The 21,372-nt window shown below is 42.3% G+C and overlaps 1 protein-coding gene across 5 annotated transcripts in view; it reads left to right on the forward strand.

The window, feature by feature from the left end:
• The window catches only part of ASTN2 (astrotactin 2), a 911,537-nt gene that overhangs the window by 357,590 nt on the left and 532,575 nt on the right, over nucleotides 1–21,372 (forward strand). For all 5 annotated transcript variants that reach the window (XM_067743527.1, XM_067743524.1, XM_067743522.1 and 2 more), the window contains one exon: nucleotides 19,354–19,500. In XM_067743527.1, coding sequence (XP_067599628.1) covers nucleotides 19,354–19,500 — 147 coding nt within the window. The remainder of the gene's footprint in view (nucleotides 1–19,353; nucleotides 19,501–21,372) is intronic.

Genomic DNA, 21,372 nt, shown 5'->3' on the forward strand with positions numbered 1-21,372 from the left:
AATACCAGGAGGCGGGAACCACTGGGGACCGTTTTGGGTTTTGTTTTTCTTAATTAATTAATTTATTTATTTTTCGCTGCGTTGGGTCTTCGTTGCTATGTGCGGGCTTTCTCTAGTTGCGGCGAGCAGGGGCTTCTCGTTGCGTGTGGGCTTCAGCAGTTGTGGCACACGGGCTTAGTTGCTCCGCGGCATGTGGGATCTTCCCGGACCAGGGCTCGAACCCGTGTCCTCTGCACTGGCAGGCGGATTCCCAACCACTGTGCCACCAGAGAAGCCCCTGGGAGCCATTTTAGAAGCTGCCTCCCTTTGTCCACTTGCCCTCTTTCCTTTTCTGCAAACCAGGTCTTTCTTTGATTTCAGATGACTTATGCTTATGTGCATCCCTACACTTGAAGAACGATTTATCACCAAGCTTCAGGTTCTCAAATTCTATCCAGGATGTTCTTCAGCCTCCTCTGGTGTAAAGGGCCTCTGGTGTGTCACAGAGTGTCTTTGCAGGATAAGTTTTGTGCCTCTAACCCGGTGCCTCTCCGTCTCCTCCACTCCAGAGGTACAGTTGTAGATCTCATCCTTTATCACAAGGTCTTTGGATCCCACCCCTTGAGATTATGAAGTTCCTGCAGCATCTCCAGCACCCAACACAATGTTTGGCACTTAGTAGATACCTAGAACGTCTTTGTGGACAAAGTGAATAAATGAGGACATGTTTTAGCTTTGCACAGTGCCGGGAGAGCTGGCCTGAAAGGACTGACTACATCATCTCAGATAAAGCCCACTCTCCTGGCAGTGGACCGTGACTTTCTTTGTGTGCCCCTTACTACCTCCCTTGCTTCTTCTGCCTGCGTTTTAGTACAGGTACCTCCTGCCATTCCAGTTTATGTGCAATGCCCTGTTCACCTTTGCTGTTCCATTCTCCTGGACCACAGGCTCTGTTTTCCTACTTGGCTAATAGCTCTCCTGTTATAAACCTCAGCTCTGAGGAATGATTCTCTGACCTCCAAACCTGCACTGACCTCTGCCACCATGGTGATCCCCTTGCATTACTTTCTCTGTTTGGGGACCTGCCTACCCCACTGGGCATTGAGGCCCTTAATGACTGTGATCTCTGGATCCCCTACTCACAGAGCTCAGTGAAGAATGGACTCTCAGTAAATATTCATTGAAGGAATGGATTTCTCCCGTTATAGGCAGGGAAGACAGAACTCCAGAGAAGGGAGGGATTTTCCGAAGGTTTCATAGTGAATGGTGGCAGAGTGGTGTTCAAGTTTGGTCTCTAGACTTCCAGAGCACAGCTCTTTGCACAGCACCCTCAGGCCTGCCCTTGTTACTGAAGGACGAGACAGAATGTGGGTCTAGCGTGGCCCTTGGGCAAAGACCACTATTGTTCTGTTGGAGGTGGCATCTTTCAACCAGCAGGTTTGAAAGGTTTAGGCCCAGAATGTCAGCCTGAAATGGGTAGAGGCCACTGTATGGAAGTGTATTGGGGCAGAAACGCTTCATGGTAACACTTTTTCCTCTTTTCTTCTTTTCTTCTCTTTTATATTCCCTCCTCAAAGGTCTAAAGGCACAGATGTTTATCTCCAGTTGGCTGTTTAAACACAGTGCCTTGTGCTTTTGCTGAAATTTAGTGGTCTGAAGAGACGGTGGATTGGAAAACCAAGGAGGAAAATGCCCCTCTATGTAAAGAGCTGGAGATGAGTGTGTTTTTCCCAGTCAAGTTCCCAGGTGATGAGCAGCCCAACTCCTACACCCAGGAAAGGGCAGAGTCCTCTGTCCCCTCATGGGACCCCAGCTTCTTCCTTTATAAGAGTGAGGTTTTGGGTGTGGAGCAAGACCCTTGGTTTGAGAATCTGCTTTCTCGGGCCAAAGCTCCTTCTAGTTTCTTAGATTTGCAAGAGTCTTATGGTAAACAAGCCCTGGTATGAAGAATAAGGGTATTTCTTGGGTCAGCTAGACCTAGGTTGAATCCGGCTCTGCCTCTGATTGTTTGTGCAGCTTGGCATAAGGGTCTGATCGCTCTGAGCTTCATTTTCCTCATTTATAAAATAGAGATCATGGTACTTAACTCAGAGGGCTGTTTTTTTAACAAGTCAAGCTCCGAGCCTTGGTTCACAGTGGTTGCTCATGTGGAATATCTGTTTCCTTTCCCTTTTGCTACGTTTGTGTGTCTTCTACAACATCCTCGTTAAGAGGCCCCTCTGCCTGAATCTTCCTTGTTTCAAGGCTAACTATCCTGTATCCTTCCTCTGGTGTCCTCTCCTGACATAATCTCCAGTCTAACCCTGGTTACTGTCTTCAGGCCACGGACCACTTGTCTGTGTCTTGCTTAGAGCATCACACAGACCTGAGTTACATTACCAGCTCTGCAGCTTACTAGACGTGTGACTTTGAGCAAACCATTTCTCCTCCCTAAGCTCCACTTCCCTGCTCATAAAATGGGGACCCAAGGGTTGTTGTGAACGCAAACTGAATAATGGATGCAGAGGGCCCAGGAGAGGCTTAGCACACAGTAGTTTCTCTGTATGTGTTTGAACCTTCTCTTAGTAGAAACTCACTGACCTTCTGACCACATGCTCTTTGTTCCACTTCTGACCCATCCTGAATTTATACAGATAGTTTCCTGGATTCAAAGGTCAGTCTCTACCTTTATTGGTCTTGTATTTAATGATGATGATGATAAAAGTTACTGTGCATTGAGCACCTGCTACGCAATGTATATTTTCCTACCTAATCTTTCTAATGAGCCTGTGGAGTAGATGCCATTCATGTTTTATGGATTAGGATAATGAGACTTTTTGAAGGTCAGCCAGAAAATAATGCAGCGAGTTTCTCTAACCTCCAGTGTCCCCATTTTTACTTTAATCTACTGTGCTTTAGGCTTTGCACTTTGGGATCTAGCTGTGGATTTGAATTCTTTGGGGCTCAGTAGCCTTCTAGACTTGGGCTAAACTCAGTTTTCTTATTTGTAAAATGAGGAGCTAACAAAACTTTATGATTGATTGACTCAAGTGATATCTGTAAAATATTTTGCACCACATGTCATACATAGTGAGTGCTTTAAGAGAAAAGATTATCATCAGCAGCAGCAATTAAGTGGGTTTTCTTTTGAGCTGATCAGCTCCCCGTTTAGGTGATATTCAAACACAGGTTGGATGACCATGGTGGGGACATTGTAGGAAACTACCGGTATTATTGTGTTATATGTTAGGGTCAAAGCCCTTTTCGTCCCCTGTGATCCTGAGTTTCTGTGATTCAAATTAAAGCAGATGATACGTGTGGCAGGAGTTAAGGGGAATTTGGCGTTCCTGTGAGTTGTGATGCTTAGGGAGGACTTCCAGGAGATGGGAGTTCTCTGGTCTTGAAAAGTTGGTCTCCCTTTGACATGTTAAGAAAAGTAGGCAGGACAACACATAGGTGTAGGGAATGCATGCAGCTTGATACAAGGAAAGGGACAGGCAGATTTAACTGTGGCAGGGGGTTTATGGAACATCAGGCAGAGCCTTATTTCCCGTTACTTCTCAGGTACAATCTGAGAATCGGGAGAAAGAGGTGGGGGGGAAGGTACATGGAGGTTTGAGGAAGCCCCCTTCCTTTAGAGGCAATGTGATGCAATGGAGGAAAGAAACATTGAGTTTGGAGGTCAGTAGGTCTTGGTTCCTATTCCATCTCTGCCCCTTGCTAGTTCTGAGCTGTTGGGCAAGTCAGTTAAACTCTGAGTTTCCATTTCCACCAGTGTCAAATAACAGTCTCATTGACAGTAGACATGGGAAATAAAAGGGTTTCTGGTGGTAAAAGCCACCACCACAGACCTAGTAAATATGAAATGCACAATAAACAGCATTCCTCTCCTCCTGCTTTCACAAACCTTGAACCAAAGTTCAGTGACGTCTTCTAAGAGAATGGAACAGTGACTTTTTTGGCAACCTCTGAGAAAAAGCAGCTAGAAATGTGTCTTTCAAGAAGATGGGAGATGATTGGCCCTGATCTTCCTTGGTAGCCATGGAAACCTGTGGCTGCTTTGTGCTCTGTCCGTTTGCACCCACTGCTTGGTCCCTACTCTTCCTTGCCACTCCCCTTTGCATCAGTGATGTGGGCTGAAGGCGGTGGATGCAGCGAAACAGCCTACAGTCTAAGAGGGTGAACCCAGGGATCAAACACAGGTAGCTTAACTTTTTTTTTTTCTTTTGGAAGTCAGTACCAGCTGATGATCACCTGTGAATCTGAAACTCAAGTGTTACCTTTTCTTCCTCCTTCTTTCCCATTTATTTCTGAGCCTTTCTAGAACTTTAGCTCTTTTGAATCATCTCCACGGTTTCTCATTCACACACTGCAATTTCACCTAGGGAGTATAGCATCTTTTTCTTTCCCCTAATGCATTCCATCAGCCTCTTAAATTCCAGTTGAATAGTATTTAACTTTCTACACTGGCCTCTTGTACCTGCCTCTTTTCCTTTCTTGCACATATTTTCCTGTGACTCTGAAGTCCGTTTTCCTTAAAAATTATTTTCTAGCTTTGTTGACATATAATTGATGTACATCACAGTATAAGTTTAAGGTGTGCAACAAAATGATTTCACTTACATATTTTATAAAATGATTACTGCAACAAGTTTACTTAGCATCCATCATCTGAGATACAATAAAAAGAAAAAGCAAAAAAGAAGGAAAAAAATGTGTTTTCCTTGTGATAAGCACTTTTAGGATTTACCCTCTTAACACTTTCATATATATTATACCTCAGGGTTAACTGCATGTCATCATGTTGATGTCATCATCCCTAGTACTTATTTATCTTATAACTGGAAGTTTGTACCTTTTGTTCACCGGTCTTCCAATTCTCCTTCTTCCCACCCACCAGCCACGGTAACCACAAATCTGATCTATTTTTCCATAGTTTTTTGTTTTTTTTTTTTAGATTCCATAGATAAGTGAGATCATACAGTATTTATTTTTCTCTGGCTGACTTATTTCACTTAGCATTTTGCCCTCAGGGTCCATCCATGTTTTTGCACATGGCAGGGTTTCCTCATTTTTTTTTATGGCTAAATAATATTCTGGGGGGGGGGGGTGTGTGTGTGTGTCTATCTCATAATTTCTTTAGCTGTGGATGGACAGTTAGGTTGTTTCCATGTCTTGGCTATTGTAAATAATGCTACTGTGAACATGGGGGTGCAGGTATCTTTTCATGTTAGTGTAAAACTATACCTGGGAACCAGAAGGCTACAGAACTTGCAGTCGGGCAAGACTGACTATGCAACTGTCCTCCATCACTTGCCAGTGGTTAAGGCTTGGTTTTCCCACTGTCAGATAGAGACAGTAATCTCCGCCTTGCAAGACTGTTGAAAAGTGTAAGTAGGCAAATGTAAGTAAGATCTTTAACCCAGCGTCTGGCATAGCAGCCACAGTTAATTACTGGGAACTGCTCATATTCCTAACAGTCACCTTTGTATGAACTATCAAAGCAGCTCATTATTTTCCCTGCTTCGTTCCACAGAACAATGGTTCTGCAGTATAGCAATACTTTGGGGAAACACTGGGTTAAATTCTGCGAAAGAGAATTTAATGTAGACCTTTTCAGAGAGTTTAGTATCAGATATATACTCTCGCACCTTAAGAGTTGATTATAGAATAGAGCATATCCCAGAAATTTTTGAAAATTGATGTCTTTTTTCTTTCAAGATACATTTTCTGTTTTGTGGGCAATACCGCACTGGCTCTGTGGGGCATTTGGGTACTCTGGTGTGGTCAGTGGTTCTGGAGGTAGGGCTCACAGATTCTAATCCTGCCTTCACATTTCACCAGTGAGACCTGGGTCAAGTGTCACGGAAAGAGCAGTAGGCTGCAGGTCAGGAGATGTGGCTCTCAGGCCCCGTTATTCCCTTGGTGCCTAGATGGGAGTTCCCCATTAGGTCTCTTGTTCCTCATTTGTATCCTGGAGATAATAGCAACACCCACTGCATTGGATTTTGGTGAAAAGTGAATGAAATATTTGTGAATAATTTGTAAACTAACAAGAATTGAAAAAATATGGCGTGCCATCCTCATCACCAGCACCCTTGTCACCACACCACTGTCGTCATCTTGAAGTTGCCTTCACACTTCCAGGAGCAGGTGTCCGCAACCGCCACAGAGAGATCCAAGGAGCGAGCTGTGTGTAGCCCCATTCAGTGTCTGCTGGCAGTGCCTTTCTGGGGTGATCCAAGCCTGCACTACAGACACACTCCTCATCCACGGGGCAGAGCCAGCCCAGGAGGCTCCCCAGGGGCCTCATGAATAGTGACTGGCCCCAGGCAGCTCAACTGAACTATTTTCTGGGGCTCAGAGAGGAAAAGAAACAGCCATCTAGCTTGCCCCTCCCACCATCTGCCCTCCTTGTAAGCCTCTCTCTGGTGATGCAGAGGTCCCCTTGAAGACCTGTGGTCAATATGAGGGAGGACAGTGAGGCCACCATGCATCCACCCATAGTCACCATAGGTCCGCAGGGCAAGCTGAGGTCTGTCAGCAGATTGACACTTAGGGTTGGTTCTTCTTGGCTCAGGCCGCATCTAGCATACTGATGGAGGAGTTGTGGAGCATAATGGTTAAGAACTTGGGTTCCGAAGTCAGTTTTTTTTTTTAAATTTCAGCCCTATTACCTTTGAGCTGCATGGCCTTTAGCAAGCAGTGGCCTCAGTTTCCTCTTGTGTCAAATGTGGGGGAGAGTAGACAGCATCTCATGAGGTTTCTGTGAAGATAAGTGAGATATTACGTGAAAAATGTTTAATTATATTTTCTGGTACAAAAGTGTTTTTTATAAATGTTCGTGATGATGATGATGATGATAGTCTTTGCTAGGAAAGCCACAGTAGAAAAAGCAAATCTATGCAAAGTACAATAAAGAGGCTCAAAATACGACTTCAGAGAAATAAAGTAAAACTAGCAATATTTGGTTTGGAGGAAAGAAAGCTCAAGGCAACTGCATTGCCACCTTGAACTAACTAAATAGCCTGGAGGAGGAGGTCTTGGGTACATCCTGTTTGACTTGGGCAGCAGAAGTTGGCTCACAGAGTGAGATTCTAGGACTGTTTAGTACAACTGTCTGAATATAGAATTGCTGCTTCGCAGGGGGTGAGTTTGCTGTCTCTGGAAGTATGCAAAGGCTGGATGAGCACTTGCACAAATCTTATAAAGGAAAATCCTAGGGAAGATGGGAGATTTTAAAGGATACTATGGATTTGAGAGGGTCAGGTTCAAAGTGCCAGAGAACACAAGAAACTAGTTCATGGCAGAAATAGAGGGGCAGGGGGTGAGGAGAGACTTGGCCCCTGATGAGCGACAGGGAAAAGGATGCCCCAAAAAGGATGCCCCATATTGACACATCACACTGAAGAAGTGTGTGCAGAATGTAGACACGAGGCAGACTGAGGAAAGGCGGCTGCCTTCCCCAGAGTTCTGAGAAAGCCCCAATTTCAACTATTCTTTCCTTCTGCCTCCAGCGTGACACTTGCACTTGTCAGAGGATGTGTCCCAATTTTAGTTTCCAGAAATACACAGAGAAGCACAGAGGCACTGGAGCTCAGGTGTGGCAGGAATCCCATGAGGTCTTCAGTGAGTTTAATGGGGCACCCCACCAATCTGTGGTGGTCACCCTCATATGCAGGAGGCTGGGTGGCCTCTCAAGGGCTTTTTGTATGATTTCTGGCTGGCCGGGGACCAATCTTTGCTAAAGAAAGTGAATGAATACATTTGACTAGAAAAGTACCAATAGCAGTATTCCAATACTGACACCTCTTGGTAGAATGAGGAATAACATTTAAGCATTTATTCATTCACTCATTCGTTCAATAGATGTTTATTGAGCACCTAATATATCCAGACATGCTTATAGACACTGGAGCTAATAGGAGGGCATAAAAAATGAGGTCTGGCACATAGTAGATACACATTAAATAATTACCTATTGAATAAATTAATTTTCAGATAAGGACATTGAGACTTAGAGAAGTAAGGTGACTTGTCCATGGGGGCCAGCAGCTAAGGTTAAAAGCCAGAATTCCAGCTTCAACCGGAGTATCACCGGCCTCTTGATATCCATGTAGATGCCAAGTGTTGGGCAGTGGGGTTTTAAGGAATTGAGATAAAAGGAGTGACACCAAGAGCGTATATGGATCCCTAAGTATGTGTGCTTGGTGTTGTAACTGTGACCTCTCATTTAATCCACACAGTTTGCCTGCCAGTTAGGGATTATCATTGTCATTTTATAGATTAGAATACCGCAGCTCTGAGAGTGTAGGTGACTTGCCAAAAGTTAGAAGCTACTAACAGGAGGAGTTTAGACTTAAATCTCTATGTCCAGAACCTAAAGCGAACCTTTCCTTTGTTCTAAGTGGCATTTCTACCTTTTGGTCTCCTTTACCCTAGTGTCTGGGTTCCTAGAATCTCTGTCCCTCACCCCAATTCCATATGCCATTTAAAGAAAGAAATGAGTTCTCAGCTTAGGACCCAGCCTCTCGTGCCCCGTGATATCAGGAGGAAGGAATCAGTGGGAGTACAGCAGCTTTTAAGTTTTCCACGCACAGGGGTCTGATGGGGTTAGATCTGTTTTCTTCATTGTAAAATGTGATTGATTCAATTCCAAATTTAACTTAAATTTGATTTTCCTCTCTCAACCTGGCATTTCCAAACTGAGAATTAATCAAACCCCAAATTATAGGCAGCATGTGGATCAACAATGCCGAGTTATTTCCAGTCGAATTTCTCAAGCAATGAGTTTTATGCCATTCTCTGCTGCCATGAGAGGAGTTGAGGGGTAAGAGGGAGGGGGAAATGAAGGGGAAATTAGATTATTAACTTTCTCCAGTTCCAGCAATCAATACAACCTGGTGAAATTCTATTCCCACAGCACAGCTCGCCCCCTTGCAAGTGATGGGGAGGGAACTGTAAACTGGGATGTCAACCAGGGATAACCATGACCCTAGCCATCCAACGATGCTCCTGTTACGATATGGAGCTATGATTTATCGTTTTGTTTTGTTTTTACCAATTATGTGCATCATCTTATTTTGTCCTCAAATCAGCCCTGAAAGACCATTGTTCCCATTTGTTCAGATGGAGACATTGCGTCTTCTCAGGGTATGGTCAATGGGCAAGTGTCACATGAGATTTTGTGGTGAGGCAGGATTTAAACAAAGGCATACCTGTCTCCAAAGGCCATGCTCCTTCAGCAACTACATGATGCCATCCTGGGACACTTATTCTGTGGTGAAGTGGGAGGTAGTATGATATGGGGGAGAGGATGGAAAGAACTGGTTCTAATCCTGACTCTGCTACCTATGGATTAAGTGACCTTAGAAAAGTCGTTTTATCGCTCAGCCCGTCTGTTGCTGTGCAAAACAGAGATAGTAGGAACAGTTTGCTGTAAAAATTAAATGAGATAATTTCCCTCCACTAAAATGTAAACTTCAAAGACTTTGGCTGTTTTGTTAACTGTCCTTTCCCCTGTGCCTAGAACAGTGTGAGGGAAAAGTTGATGTTCAATAAAAATATGTTGGACGGATGGCAGGAGGGATGGTTGGTTATAAGTATTAGGCATAGTTCCTGGATCGTAGTAAGCACACAACAAATGGAGGTTCTCTTCCCCGTCTTTACTTACTGTGATGCAGTGCAGAGCCTGGGTGAGGAGGGGTTGGGTATTATGGGATAGATAGTTTCTACCTTGCCGCTGTCTCCAGCCCCTCCTCAGAGCTAACTGCTGATGATCAGTTCCCTAGGCCAGGAACTCTTAAAAAGTCACCTCTGTTTGAGTCCCACTGTGAAGTTTCTGCCAGGCCTAGTTGCCATGGAAACCCCCAAGCCCTAGTGGCTGCTCCACGGGCATCTGGCCTGAGTGCAGACTTGACCTGCGTGCTTTCTTCTCCCTGGACTTCAGAGACAGCTGTGGTGTTTCAGGCATTCTCTGAGTAAATGGCTACCTCAGGGTGCTATTAATTTGCATTCTCTCTTCCATTCCCTTTGCTTCTTAAAACTCTCCCTGCACTCTCCACTCTGTGTGTCTTTAGCTTCTGTAAAGAATAATTCAGTCCCTAGTATGTTCTGATAATGGGTTGGACAAAGAGATAAATAAGTCCTGGTTTCTGCCATCAGCTAGGAGATTAATACCAACGTCTGGCTTGGAAAGATCATTTACCAAGGGCCTATCTATGTGCCAGAAACTGTGCTGGTCATTTGACATTTTCTGTCTCATTTAGGTCTTACAACACTCTTGAAGGAAATGTCATTTTATTCCTATTCTCCAGATAAGAAAACAAAGGGCCAACAAGCTAATGTGACTTTACTCCCCACCGTATTGACTCTTAAAGACCTTGGATTACCGTGAAGATTTAAATATAGGGGATGCAATTAGCCCAGCATGAGCCCAGGGAGCTAGTACAAGCAATCCTACTCCTACCCGTCAACCCTCTTCCCCCAACTAGAAATCAGCCTCATGGAGCCTGGGTGGTACGTCTGGTAGTTGTTTAATTAGTGAAAGGAATGCCTTGGTCACATCTGTTTCTGCTGCTGCATGGGCCAGTCTGAGAGATGCCTTCTTGGACACTCACAGGGCACTACTGTCCTTCCAGGGAGTCCACTCCCCAATGCCAGGCACCTCTAACCACCTTTCACATCTCACGCTCTGGACCTGGTTCACCTTCCCAAGAGTTTGTTCCTGCTGGACTCATGTTTACATGTTCTTTCTCTTGAAATCAGCCTCCTTAGAGTCGAGACTGGAAACTCAGTGCTGCTGCTGTTATCTGGGAACGGGGGTCGGGGGGTGGGGTGGGATGTTAAATATCTAGATATCTAGGCTAGGAGTCATATGTTGACTTTTTTTCTTTTTTTTTTTTTTTTTTTTTGCGGTACGCGGGCCTCTCACTGTTGCGGCCTCTCCCGTTGCGGAGCACAGGCTCCGGACGCACAGGCGCAGCGGCCATGGCTCACGGGCCCAGCCGCTCCGCGGCATGTGGGATCTTCCCGGACCGGGGCACGAACCCGTGTCCCCTGCATCGGCAGGAGGACTCTCAACCACTGCGCCACCAGGGAAGCCCCATATGTTGACTTTTTAAGGAAAGACCTATGCGAGGCAACAACGCTTAGTCCATACCCTTTCTGGTAGAAAACATTGACGTTAGCTTGCTTCTGCTGTTTAGTTATGAAACTGTTGATATTATCAGAGTTTGAAACAGCTTCTTGTGGCTCCCAGATGAGAGAGAAAATGTGTTCCTTTTTTTATGTGGTCCTTTTAAGTTAAGAGATTTTCTGTCCCCTGATACCACAACCATCTTTTTATCTTAACTGCTCTTCTAGTTAACTAATATTTACCAACTATAGCAACCACAAGTATATGAATCGTCCCTACCATAGGCTATGCCTTATTCTAAGACTGGCAATAAAGACAAAGCCCCTATTCTTTTACTTAGTTATGTATGTATGTATTTATTTATTTAACATCTTTTTGGGTTTTTTTACATCTTTATGTAAAAAGATGTGTACGCCCATGCCACTCTCTCACTTCGTCCCAGCTTACCCTTGCCCCTCCCCATGACCTCAAGTCCATTCTCTACGTCTGCATCTTTATCCCTGTCGTGCCCCTAGGATCTTCAGAACCTTTTTTTTTTCTTTTTTTTTAGATTCCATATATATGTGTTGGCATATGGTATTTGTTTTTCTCTTATTTCACTCTGTATGGCAGTCTCTAGGTCCATCCACCTCACTACAAAAAACTCAGTATCGTTTCTTTTTATGGCTCAGTAATATTCCATTTTATATGTGCCACATCTTCTTTATCCATTCATCCGATGATGGATGCTTAGGTTGCTTCCATGTCCTCGCTATTGTAAATAGAGCTGCAACGAACATTGTGGTACATGACTCTTTTGGAATTATGGTTTTCTCAGAGTATATGCCCAGTAGTGGGATTGCTGGGTCGTATGGTAGTTCTATTTTTAGTTTTTTAAGGAACCTCCATACTGTTCTCCATAGTGGCTGTATCAATTTACATTCTCACCAACAGTGCAAGAGGGTTCCCTTTTCTCCACACCCTCTCCAGCATTTATTGTTTGTAGATTTTTGATGACGGCCAATCTGACCGGTGTGAGGTGATACCTCATTGTGGTTTTGATGTGCATTTCTCTAGTGATTAGTGATGTTGAGCATCCATTCATGTGTTTGTTGGCAACCTGTATATCTTCTTTGGAGAAATGTCTATTTAGGTCTCCTGCCCATTTTTGGATTGGGTTGTTTGTTTTTTCCATATTGAGCTGCATGAACTGCTTGTAAATTTTGGAGATTAATCCTATGTCAGTTGCTTCATTTGCAAATATTTTCTCCCATTCTGGAGGTTGTCTTTTCATCTTGTTTATGTTTTCCTTTGCTGTGCAAAAGCTTTTAAGTTTCATTAGGTCCCATTTGTTTATTTTTGTTTTTATTTCCATTTCTCAGAAAGGATCTTGCTGTGATTTATGTCATTGAGTGTTCTGCCTATGTTTTCCTCTAAGAGTTTTATAATGTCTGGCCTTACATTTAGGTCTTTAATTCATTTTGAGTTTATTTTTGTGTATGGTGTGATGGAGTGTTCTAATCTCATTCTTTTACATGTAGCTGTCCAGTTTTCCCAGCACCACTTATTGAAGAGGCTGTCTTTTCTCCACTATATATTCTTGCCTCCTTTATCAAAGATAAGGTAACCGTATATGCGTGGGTTAATCTCTGGGCTTTCTATCCTGTTCCGTTGATCTATATTTCTGTTTTTGTGCCAGTACCATACTGTCTTGATTGCTGTAGCTTTCTAATATAGTCTGAAGTCAGGGAGCCTGATTCTTCCAGCTCCATTTTTCTTTCTCAAGATTGCTTTGGCTATTCGGGGTCTTTTGTGTTTCAATACAAATTGTGAGATTTTTGTTCTAGTTCCGTGAAAAATACCATTGGTAGTTTGATAGGGATTGCACTGAATCTGTAGATTGCTTTGGGTAGTATAGTCCTTTCACAATGTTGATTCTGCCAATCCAAGAACATGGTATATCTCTCCATCTGTTTGTATCATCTTTAATTTCTTTCATCAGTGTCTTATAGTTTTTTGCATACAGGTCTTGTGTCTCCATAGGTAAATTTATTCCTAGGTATTTTATTCTTTTTGCTGCAGTGGTAAATGGGATTGTTTCCTTAATTTCTCTTTCAGATTTTTCATCATTAGTGTATAGGAATGCCAGAGGTTTCTGTGCATTAATTTTGTATCCTGCAACTTTACCAAATTCATTGATTATCTCTAGTAGTTTTCTGGTGGCATCTTTAGGATTCTCTATGTATAGTATCATGTCATCTGCAAACAGTGAAAGCTTTACTTCTTCTTTTCCAGTTTGGATTCCTTTTATTTCTTTTTCTTCTCTGATTGCTATGGCTAAAACTTCCAAAACTATGTAGAATAATAGTGGTGAGAGTGGGCAACCTTGTCTTGTTACTGATCATAGTGGAAATGGTTTCAGTTTTTCACCATTGAGAACGATGTTGGCTGTTGGTTTGTCATATATGGCCTTTATTATGTTGAGGTAGTTTCTCTCTCCGCCTGTTTTGTAGAGGGTTTTTATCATAAATGGCTGTTGAATTTTGTCAAAAGCTTTTTCTGTACCTACTGATATTATCATATGGTTTTTATCCTTCAGTTTGTTAATATGGTGTATCACATTGATTGCTTTGCCTATATTGAAGAATCCTTGCATTCCTGGGATAAACCCTAGTTGATCATGGTATATGATCCTTTTCATGTGCTGTTGGATTCTGTTTGCTAGTATTTTGTTGAGGATTTTTGCATCTATGTTTATCAGTGATACTGGCCTGTAGTTTTCTTTTTTTGTGACATCTTTGTCTGGTTTTGGTATCAGGGTGATGGTGGCCTCGTAGAATGAGTTTGGGAGTGTTCCTCCCTCTGTTATATTTGGAAGAGTTTCAAAAGGATAGGTGTTCGCTCTTCTCTTAATGTTTGATTGGATTTACCCGTGAAGCCGTCTGGTCCTGGGCTTTTGTGTGTTGGAAGATTTTTAATCACAGTTTTAATTTCATTTCTTGTGATTGGTCTGTTTATATTTTCTATTTCTTCCTGGTTCAGTCTTAGAAGGTTGTGCTTTTCTAAGAATTTGTCCGTTACTTCCAGGTTGTCCATTTTATTGGCATATAGTTGCTTGTAGTAATGTCTCATGATCCTTTGTACTTCTGCAGTGTCAGTTGTTACTTCTCCATTTTCATTTCTAATTCTATTGAATTGACTCTTCTCCCTTTTTTTCTTGATGATTCTGGCTAATGGTTTATCAATTTTGTTTATCTTCTCAAAGAACCAGCTTTTAGTTTTATTGATCTTTGCTATAGTTTCCTTCATTTCTTTTTCATTTATTTCTGATCTGATCTTTAGGATTTCTTTCCTTCTGCTAAGTTTGGGGTTCTTTTGTTCTTCTTTCTCTAATTGCTTTAGGTGTAACGTTAGGTTGTTTATTTGAGATGTTTCTTGTTTCTTGAGGTAGAATTGTATTGCTATAAACTTCCCTCTTAGAACTGCTTTTGCTTCATCCCATAGGTTTTGGGTTTTGGTGTTTTCATTGTCATTTGTCTCTAGGTATTTTTTGATTTCCTTTTTGATTTCTTCAGTGATCTCTTGGTTATTTAGTAGTGTATTGTTTAGCCTCTGTGTGTTTGTAATTTTTACAGGTTTTTTTCTGTAATTGATACCTAGTCTCATACCGTTGTGGTTAGAAAGCATACTTGATACGATTTCAACTTTCTTAAATTTACCAAGGCTTGATTTGTGACCCAAGATATGATCTATCCTGGAGAATATTCCTTGAGCACTTGAGAAAAATGTGTATTCTGTTGATTTTGGATGGAATGTCCTATATGTATCAATTAAATCCATCTTGTTTAATGTATCATTTAAAGCTTGTGTTTACTGTTTATTTTCATTTTGGATGATCTGTCCATTGGTGAAAGTGGGGTGTTAAAGTCCCCTACTGTTATTGTGTACTGCCGATTTCCCCTTGTATGGCTGTTAGCATTTGCCTTATGTATTGAGGTGCTCCTATGTTGAGTGCATAAATATTTACAATTGTTATATCTTCTTCTTGGATTGATCCCTTCATCATTATGTAGTGTCCTCCTTGTCTCTTGTAACACTGTCTCTTGTATTTTAAAGTCTATTTTGTCTGATATGAGTATTGCTACTCCAGCTTTCTTCTGATTTTCATTTGCATGGAATATCTTTTTCCATCCCCTCACTTTCAGTCTGTATGTGTCCCTAGGTCTGAAGTGGGTCTCTTGTAGACAGCATATATATGCGTCTTGTTTTTGTATCCATTCAGCAAGCCTGTGTCTTTTGGTTGGAGCATTTAATCCATTCACGTTTAAGGTAATTATTTGTATGTATGTTCCTATGACCATTTTCTTAATCGTTTTGGGTTTGTTTTTATAGGTCCTTTTCTTCTCTTGTGTTTCCCACTTAGAGAAATTCCTTTAGCATTTGTTGTAGAGCTGGTTTGGTGGTGCTGAATTCTCTTAGCTTTTGATTGTCTGTAAAGGTTTTAATTTCTCCATCAAATCTGAATGAGATCCTTGTTGGGTAGAGTAATCTTGGTTGTAGGTTCTTCCCTTTCATCACTTTATGTATATCATGCCACTCCCTTCTGGCTTGTAGAGTTTCTGCTGAGAAATCAGCTGTTAACCTTATGGGAGTTCCCTTGTATGTTATTTGTCGTTTTTCCCTTGCTGCTTTCAATAATTTTTCTTTGTCTTTAAGTTTTGCCAGTTTGATTACTATGTGTCTTGGCGTGTTTCTCCTTGGGTTTATCCTGTATGGGACTCTCTGCGCTTCCTGGACTTGGGTGGCTATTTCCTTTCCCATGTTAAGGAAGTTTTCACCGATAATATCTTCAAATATTTTCTCTGGTCCTTTCTCTCTCTCTTCTCCTTCTGGGACCCCTATAATGCGAATGTTGTTGCATTTAATGTTGTCCCAGAGGTCTCTTAGGCTGTCTTCATTTCTTTTCATTCTTTTTTGTTTATTCTCTTGTGCAGCAGTGAATTCCACCATTCTGTCTTCCAGGTCACTTATCCGTTCTTCTGCCTCCGTTATTCTGTTGTTGATTCCTACCAGAGAACTTTTAATTTCATTTATTGTCTTGTTTATCATTGCTTGTTTGCTCTTTAGTTCTTCTAGGTCCTTGTTAAACATTTCTTGTAGTTTCTCCTTTCTAGTTCCAAGATTTTGTATCAGCCTTGCTATCATTACTCTGAATTCTTTTTCAGGTAGACTGTCTATTACCTCTTCATTTGTTAGGTCTGGTAGGTTTTTATCTTGCTCCTTCATCTGCTGTGTTTTTCTGTTTTCTCATTTTTCTTAACTTTCTGTGCCTGGGGTCTCCTTTTTGAAACCTGCAGGTTTGTAGTTCCCGTTGTTTTTGGTGTCTGTCCCCAGTGGCTAAGGTTGGTTCAGTGGGTTGTGTAGGCTTCCTGGTGGAGGGGAGTAATGCCTGTGTTCTGGTGGATGAGGCTGGATCTTGTCTTTCTGGTGGGCAGGTCCACGTCTGGTGGTGTGTTTTGGGGTGTCTGTGGCCTTATTATGATTTTAGGCAGTCTCTCTGCTAATGGGTGGGGTTGTGTTCTTGTCTTGCTAGTTGTTTGGCATAGGGTGTCCAGCACTGTAGCTTGCTGGTCGTTGAGTGGAGCTGGGTCTTAGCGTTGAGATGGAGATCTCTGGGAAAACTTTCGCCGTTTGATGTTATGTGGGGCTGGGAGGTCTCTGGTTGACCAGTGTCCTCAATTCGGCTCTCCCACCTCAGAAACTCAGGCCTGACACCCGGCTGGAGCACCAAGACCGTGTCAGCCACACGGCCAGACAAAGTTCAGCCAAAGCTGTGAAACTTATTTCCCTTGTAGGAGTCCACATGATATTAAGAGGCACCGTGGGAGGAGTATATTAATAGCTACCATGTCTTGGGTCTTACGATTACCCTTTTTCCCTTAACAACATCACCTCCCGGCAGGTCCTGAGGAGACCAGGGTCCTGTGAGAGAGAACTGGACCCCACAGTTTCCCAAAGCTGAAGCCCCAGTGGGTCCTGAGGAGACCCAACTTCCGTTAGTGTGGACTCGACCCCTGGTTGTCCTGAAGCCCGGGCCATCAGCATGGACTCAGCCCTGCGTGTTCCAGTAGCCAAAGACCCAGCAGATCCTGAGGAGACGGGCCTCCTGTCAGCTGTCCACAAAGCCCCTATTCTTAAATTAAGCAATTTAAGGTTCTGAGCAATGAACCTGGCAGGAGAGACATAATGATGGTAAAGATGGGATCCCTTCCCTCAAGCAGCTCACTGATTATTAAGAAGAATAGGTATCCGTACAAAAATCTAAAAGTGGGCTGTCAGGGGCTCCTGCTCCTTTAGGGTCCATTTATCTGGGAGTGTTGGTTGTCTATGCTTGGCATGATTTTTGACAGTTCCGTGCCTGTGTCTGGTTGCTAATATACTTATTAGCCCTTCTGGAAGATATGATGCATTTACTGAGATGCTACCACATTGCAGACACTGGTAGGCATTGCGATACAGTGGTGAGCCGAAGACGCAGTGCCCGCCCTGAAGGAATTTACCGTCAAGTTACTAGATTCTAGTGTTTGAATAAGATATTTTAGGAGGCATAACAAATGTAGGCAGTCTTTCTCCCTAGAGGGAGAGGGATTTACACTTATGATTAATCTCAGTGAGTGACGGGAAACAAGGAAACAAGTGGATTTCTATGCAAAAGAAATAGCTCCTATGCTAATATTAACATGATGAAGAGCGCTCACTTTGGCATCACTGCAGTGATGCAGCCCTGCCAGCTCGTGGGCTGGGTAGGAGAGAGCAGCAAGGAGGATGAATGTAGGGACGCACTGTGAAGGCCTCAGATGCCAGGCTAATCAGTGTGGACCACATCCTGTGGCCAGTTGCTCTATAACAGCTCAGGGGGTTCCACCATGGAGTTAGATGGGAAGATGTGCCTACACCTCCCTCATCTCACAAGCAAACAGACAATAGAAGAGATCAGGGGTAAGAGGTGAAAATGCTAAGGACATAGAGTACACGGGACTGCATGCTGTTTAGTTGCTATAAAGGAGGAAGACAGAAGACTGAAAGTTGACATCTAGGTTTCTGGCCAGTTTAAATGGCAGTGCTTTCAATACTTAGGGGAGCCCAGGAGAAGCAGGAAGAAGAGGATTTAAGGAGATGGTAATGCGTCCAGTTTTGAACATGTTGTTTTGTCATACTCATGGGATATTCAGAGAGAGATGTCCGGGAGGTTTGGGCATAAAGGTTTGCTCCAAATAAGAGCAGAGTGGATAATAGAAATTTGGGAAGCATTGTTCTAGACGTGTTAATCAAAGCCTTGACATTAGATGTGAATAGTAAAGCCAAATAATGAGACTCGTTGGGGGCTCAGGATATAGTCCTTAGAATTTCTTTGCTGGCCCAGCACTCTCCTTGCCAGGCAGATCCAATCTACTCATTGTACTGTGACCGTGAAATTGTCTTTAATTTTCCCAGGCAAAACTCCCCTTGTGCCCTCTCTACTAGCTCTTAGCACAACTTGCCTTGGATTCTAATTAGCTGTGGATAAGTCCACCTTTGCCCCCTAGCCTGTAAGCTCCTGCAGAGCAAGAACTATTCTTATTCTGCTCTATGTGTGTCTCACCTAGGAGGTCATCAGTAGATGCTTGGGAAATTAACTTGAAATGATTGGCCTCAAAGTCCGTGAAACCCTTCTAGATGGCAGACATTGTATATACACTATGCCACACACATGATCATCACAACCACCTGTGAGCTGTCTGTTATTATCCTCATCGTGCACATAAGAAAACCGAGTTTCAGAAATTGAAACAGGTCACACAGCCAATGAGGGCTGAAGGCCAAATTTGAACCCAGATGGTCAAACTCCAAAGCCCATGCTCCTTTCCCTAGGCTCTATGAATTCAACAACACAGTATCTTCTCGGTTGCTTCTAAAGTGAGTAGAAAGTTTAGTATCTTCTAAATATTATCAAACATGACCAACCTAATTGAGAGGGGAAGAGTAAGAATTGCCACAATTTTGAGGAAGTTTTTTTCTTTTCGTCTATACCAAAAGGGATAAATAAGCCAATTTTGCAGAGAGTTAAACAAAGACCCAACAGGGGACCACTGAGCTGTCGCTACAAGCACAGAGGTTGGAAAATGTGGTTTCTTTTTCCAGCTTCTCATTTGGAAAACAACAGAATTCCCAAATTCCATGCTATTCCTGTTTCCTCACCTCATGGACTTATGTATCTTTGTGTGTGTTTATGTTACTAGGTTTGCTGAAAAGCCCAGTGAACAAGACGGCCCTGATGCTGATCGCTGTGAGCTCCTGCATCCTGGCCATGGTGTGTGGCAGTCAGATGTCCTGTCCACTCACTGTGAAGGTGACTCTGCATGTGCCCGAGCACTTCATTGCAGACGGTAAGAGCTGAGCGTCGGAGATGCCCCACATCTACTCGGCACCTTGCACCCCTGTGTGCTCCAATATTCCCCATGCGTGGCCCAACCTCAGAATTATATTACTAAAAAAGAGAGAGAGCATCCAAAGACCTTAAGAGGTCCTTATCTCTGAAAATCCTGGATTATTTGAATGGAACTAAAGACTGCTTTTATTCCATGGGCAAGGGTAAGGTTTGTTAATAAAGAAAGAATTCCAGTGTGCGTGCAGAAAGATTGAGCTACTTCAGAGAACCTACTGTTTTCTTATCATGCGTGTGCATCCTATGCCTAACTAAAAATACCTCCCCGCCCCCCAAAATAGTCTTTCCTATTTAAAAAATACGACAAAGAAGACTGTATGAGCTTTTTTGGAACTTCCTAAGTGTCCTGGATTATACTCATATCTCTTTCGCTGTAAATGTCCTTTACAAGCATGTTATATCCTACCATTTACTCCTCACCCAATTAGTTTGAATTAATGAGACACTGTAGTTGCTATACTCATTCGCAAAGCATGGTCCAAGAAGCTGATTAAGGTGCTTGATATCTATTGCTAAAGTGCCCTCCAGAAAATTGTTCCAGTTTATATACTCCAGCAGAATGTGATGTGTTTCCCCGAATGCTTGGCATTATTATTTATTTATTTATTTTTACAATTTACATATATTATAACTTTTCCTTTACATACATTACAAATGACAGAAATGTATCCATTTTGGGGAAGAATTTTTTTTTTTTATTGACGTGTAGTTGATTTACAATGTTGTGTTAATTTCTGCTGTGCAGCAAAGTGATTCGGTTATACATATATATACATTTTTGTATTCTTTTCCATTACGGTTTATCTTAGGATATTGAATATAGTTTCCTGTGATATACGGTAGGACCTGGTTGTTTATCCATTCTATGTATAATAGCTTACAACTGCTAACCCCAACCTCCCATTCCATCCCTCCCCTCCTCCCCCCTCCCCCTTGGCAACCACCGGTCTGTTCTCTATGTCCATGAGTCTGTTTATGTTTTGTAGATAGGTTCATTTGTGCCATATTTCAGATTCCACATATAAGTGATAACATATGATGTTTGTCTTTCTCTTTCTGACTTCATTTAGTGTGATCATCTCTAGTTTCATCCATGTTGCTACAAATGGCATTATTTCCTTCTTTTTTATGGCTGGGTAGTATTCCGTTGTATATATGTACCACATCTTCTTTTTTATTATTAGTTTTTATTGGAGTACAGTTGATTTACAAAGCTGTGTTAGTTTCAGGTGTACAACAAAGTGAATACATATATACATTATATATATATACACACACATGCTCATTCTTTTTTCAGATTCTTTTCACATATAGGTTATTACAGAATATTGAGTAGAATTCCCTGTGTTATACAGTAAGTCCTTATTAGTATTATTATTTTTAAATGTATTGAAAGTTACCATAACTATAATAAAGAAGAAATATTAAGTATGCAGCTTAATGAATTTTTACGTGAGTTCACCCAGATCAAACATAAAACATTTCCAACACCTTCAGCTTCCTTATGCCCCCTCCCAGTGAATCCCATCCCAGGGATAACCACCCTTCTAGCACCATATTAGTACCATTATTATTTTTTAAAATCTTTTTCCCATTGGATATGTATCAGGTGTTTTTGAGATCCTTTATATATGTCAGCCATATTTTAATGCAACTTGATTTTATCTCTAATTTTTTAAGACACAATGTTCACAACTTAGCACCAATCCCTTCAGTATGTTCTGTGCAGAGTGGAACTTTCACCTCCTTTCTCCCCTAGACTTATACTAAAGCATCCTGTGTTTACTCCTACTTCACCATAGTGAACTAGCCC

The sequence above is a fragment of the Pseudorca crassidens genome, chromosome 7 (assembly GCF_039906515.1).
Source record: "Pseudorca crassidens isolate mPseCra1 chromosome 7, mPseCra1.hap1, whole genome shotgun sequence".
Classification (NCBI taxonomy): Eukaryota; Metazoa; Chordata; class Mammalia; order Artiodactyla; family Delphinidae; genus Pseudorca; species Pseudorca crassidens.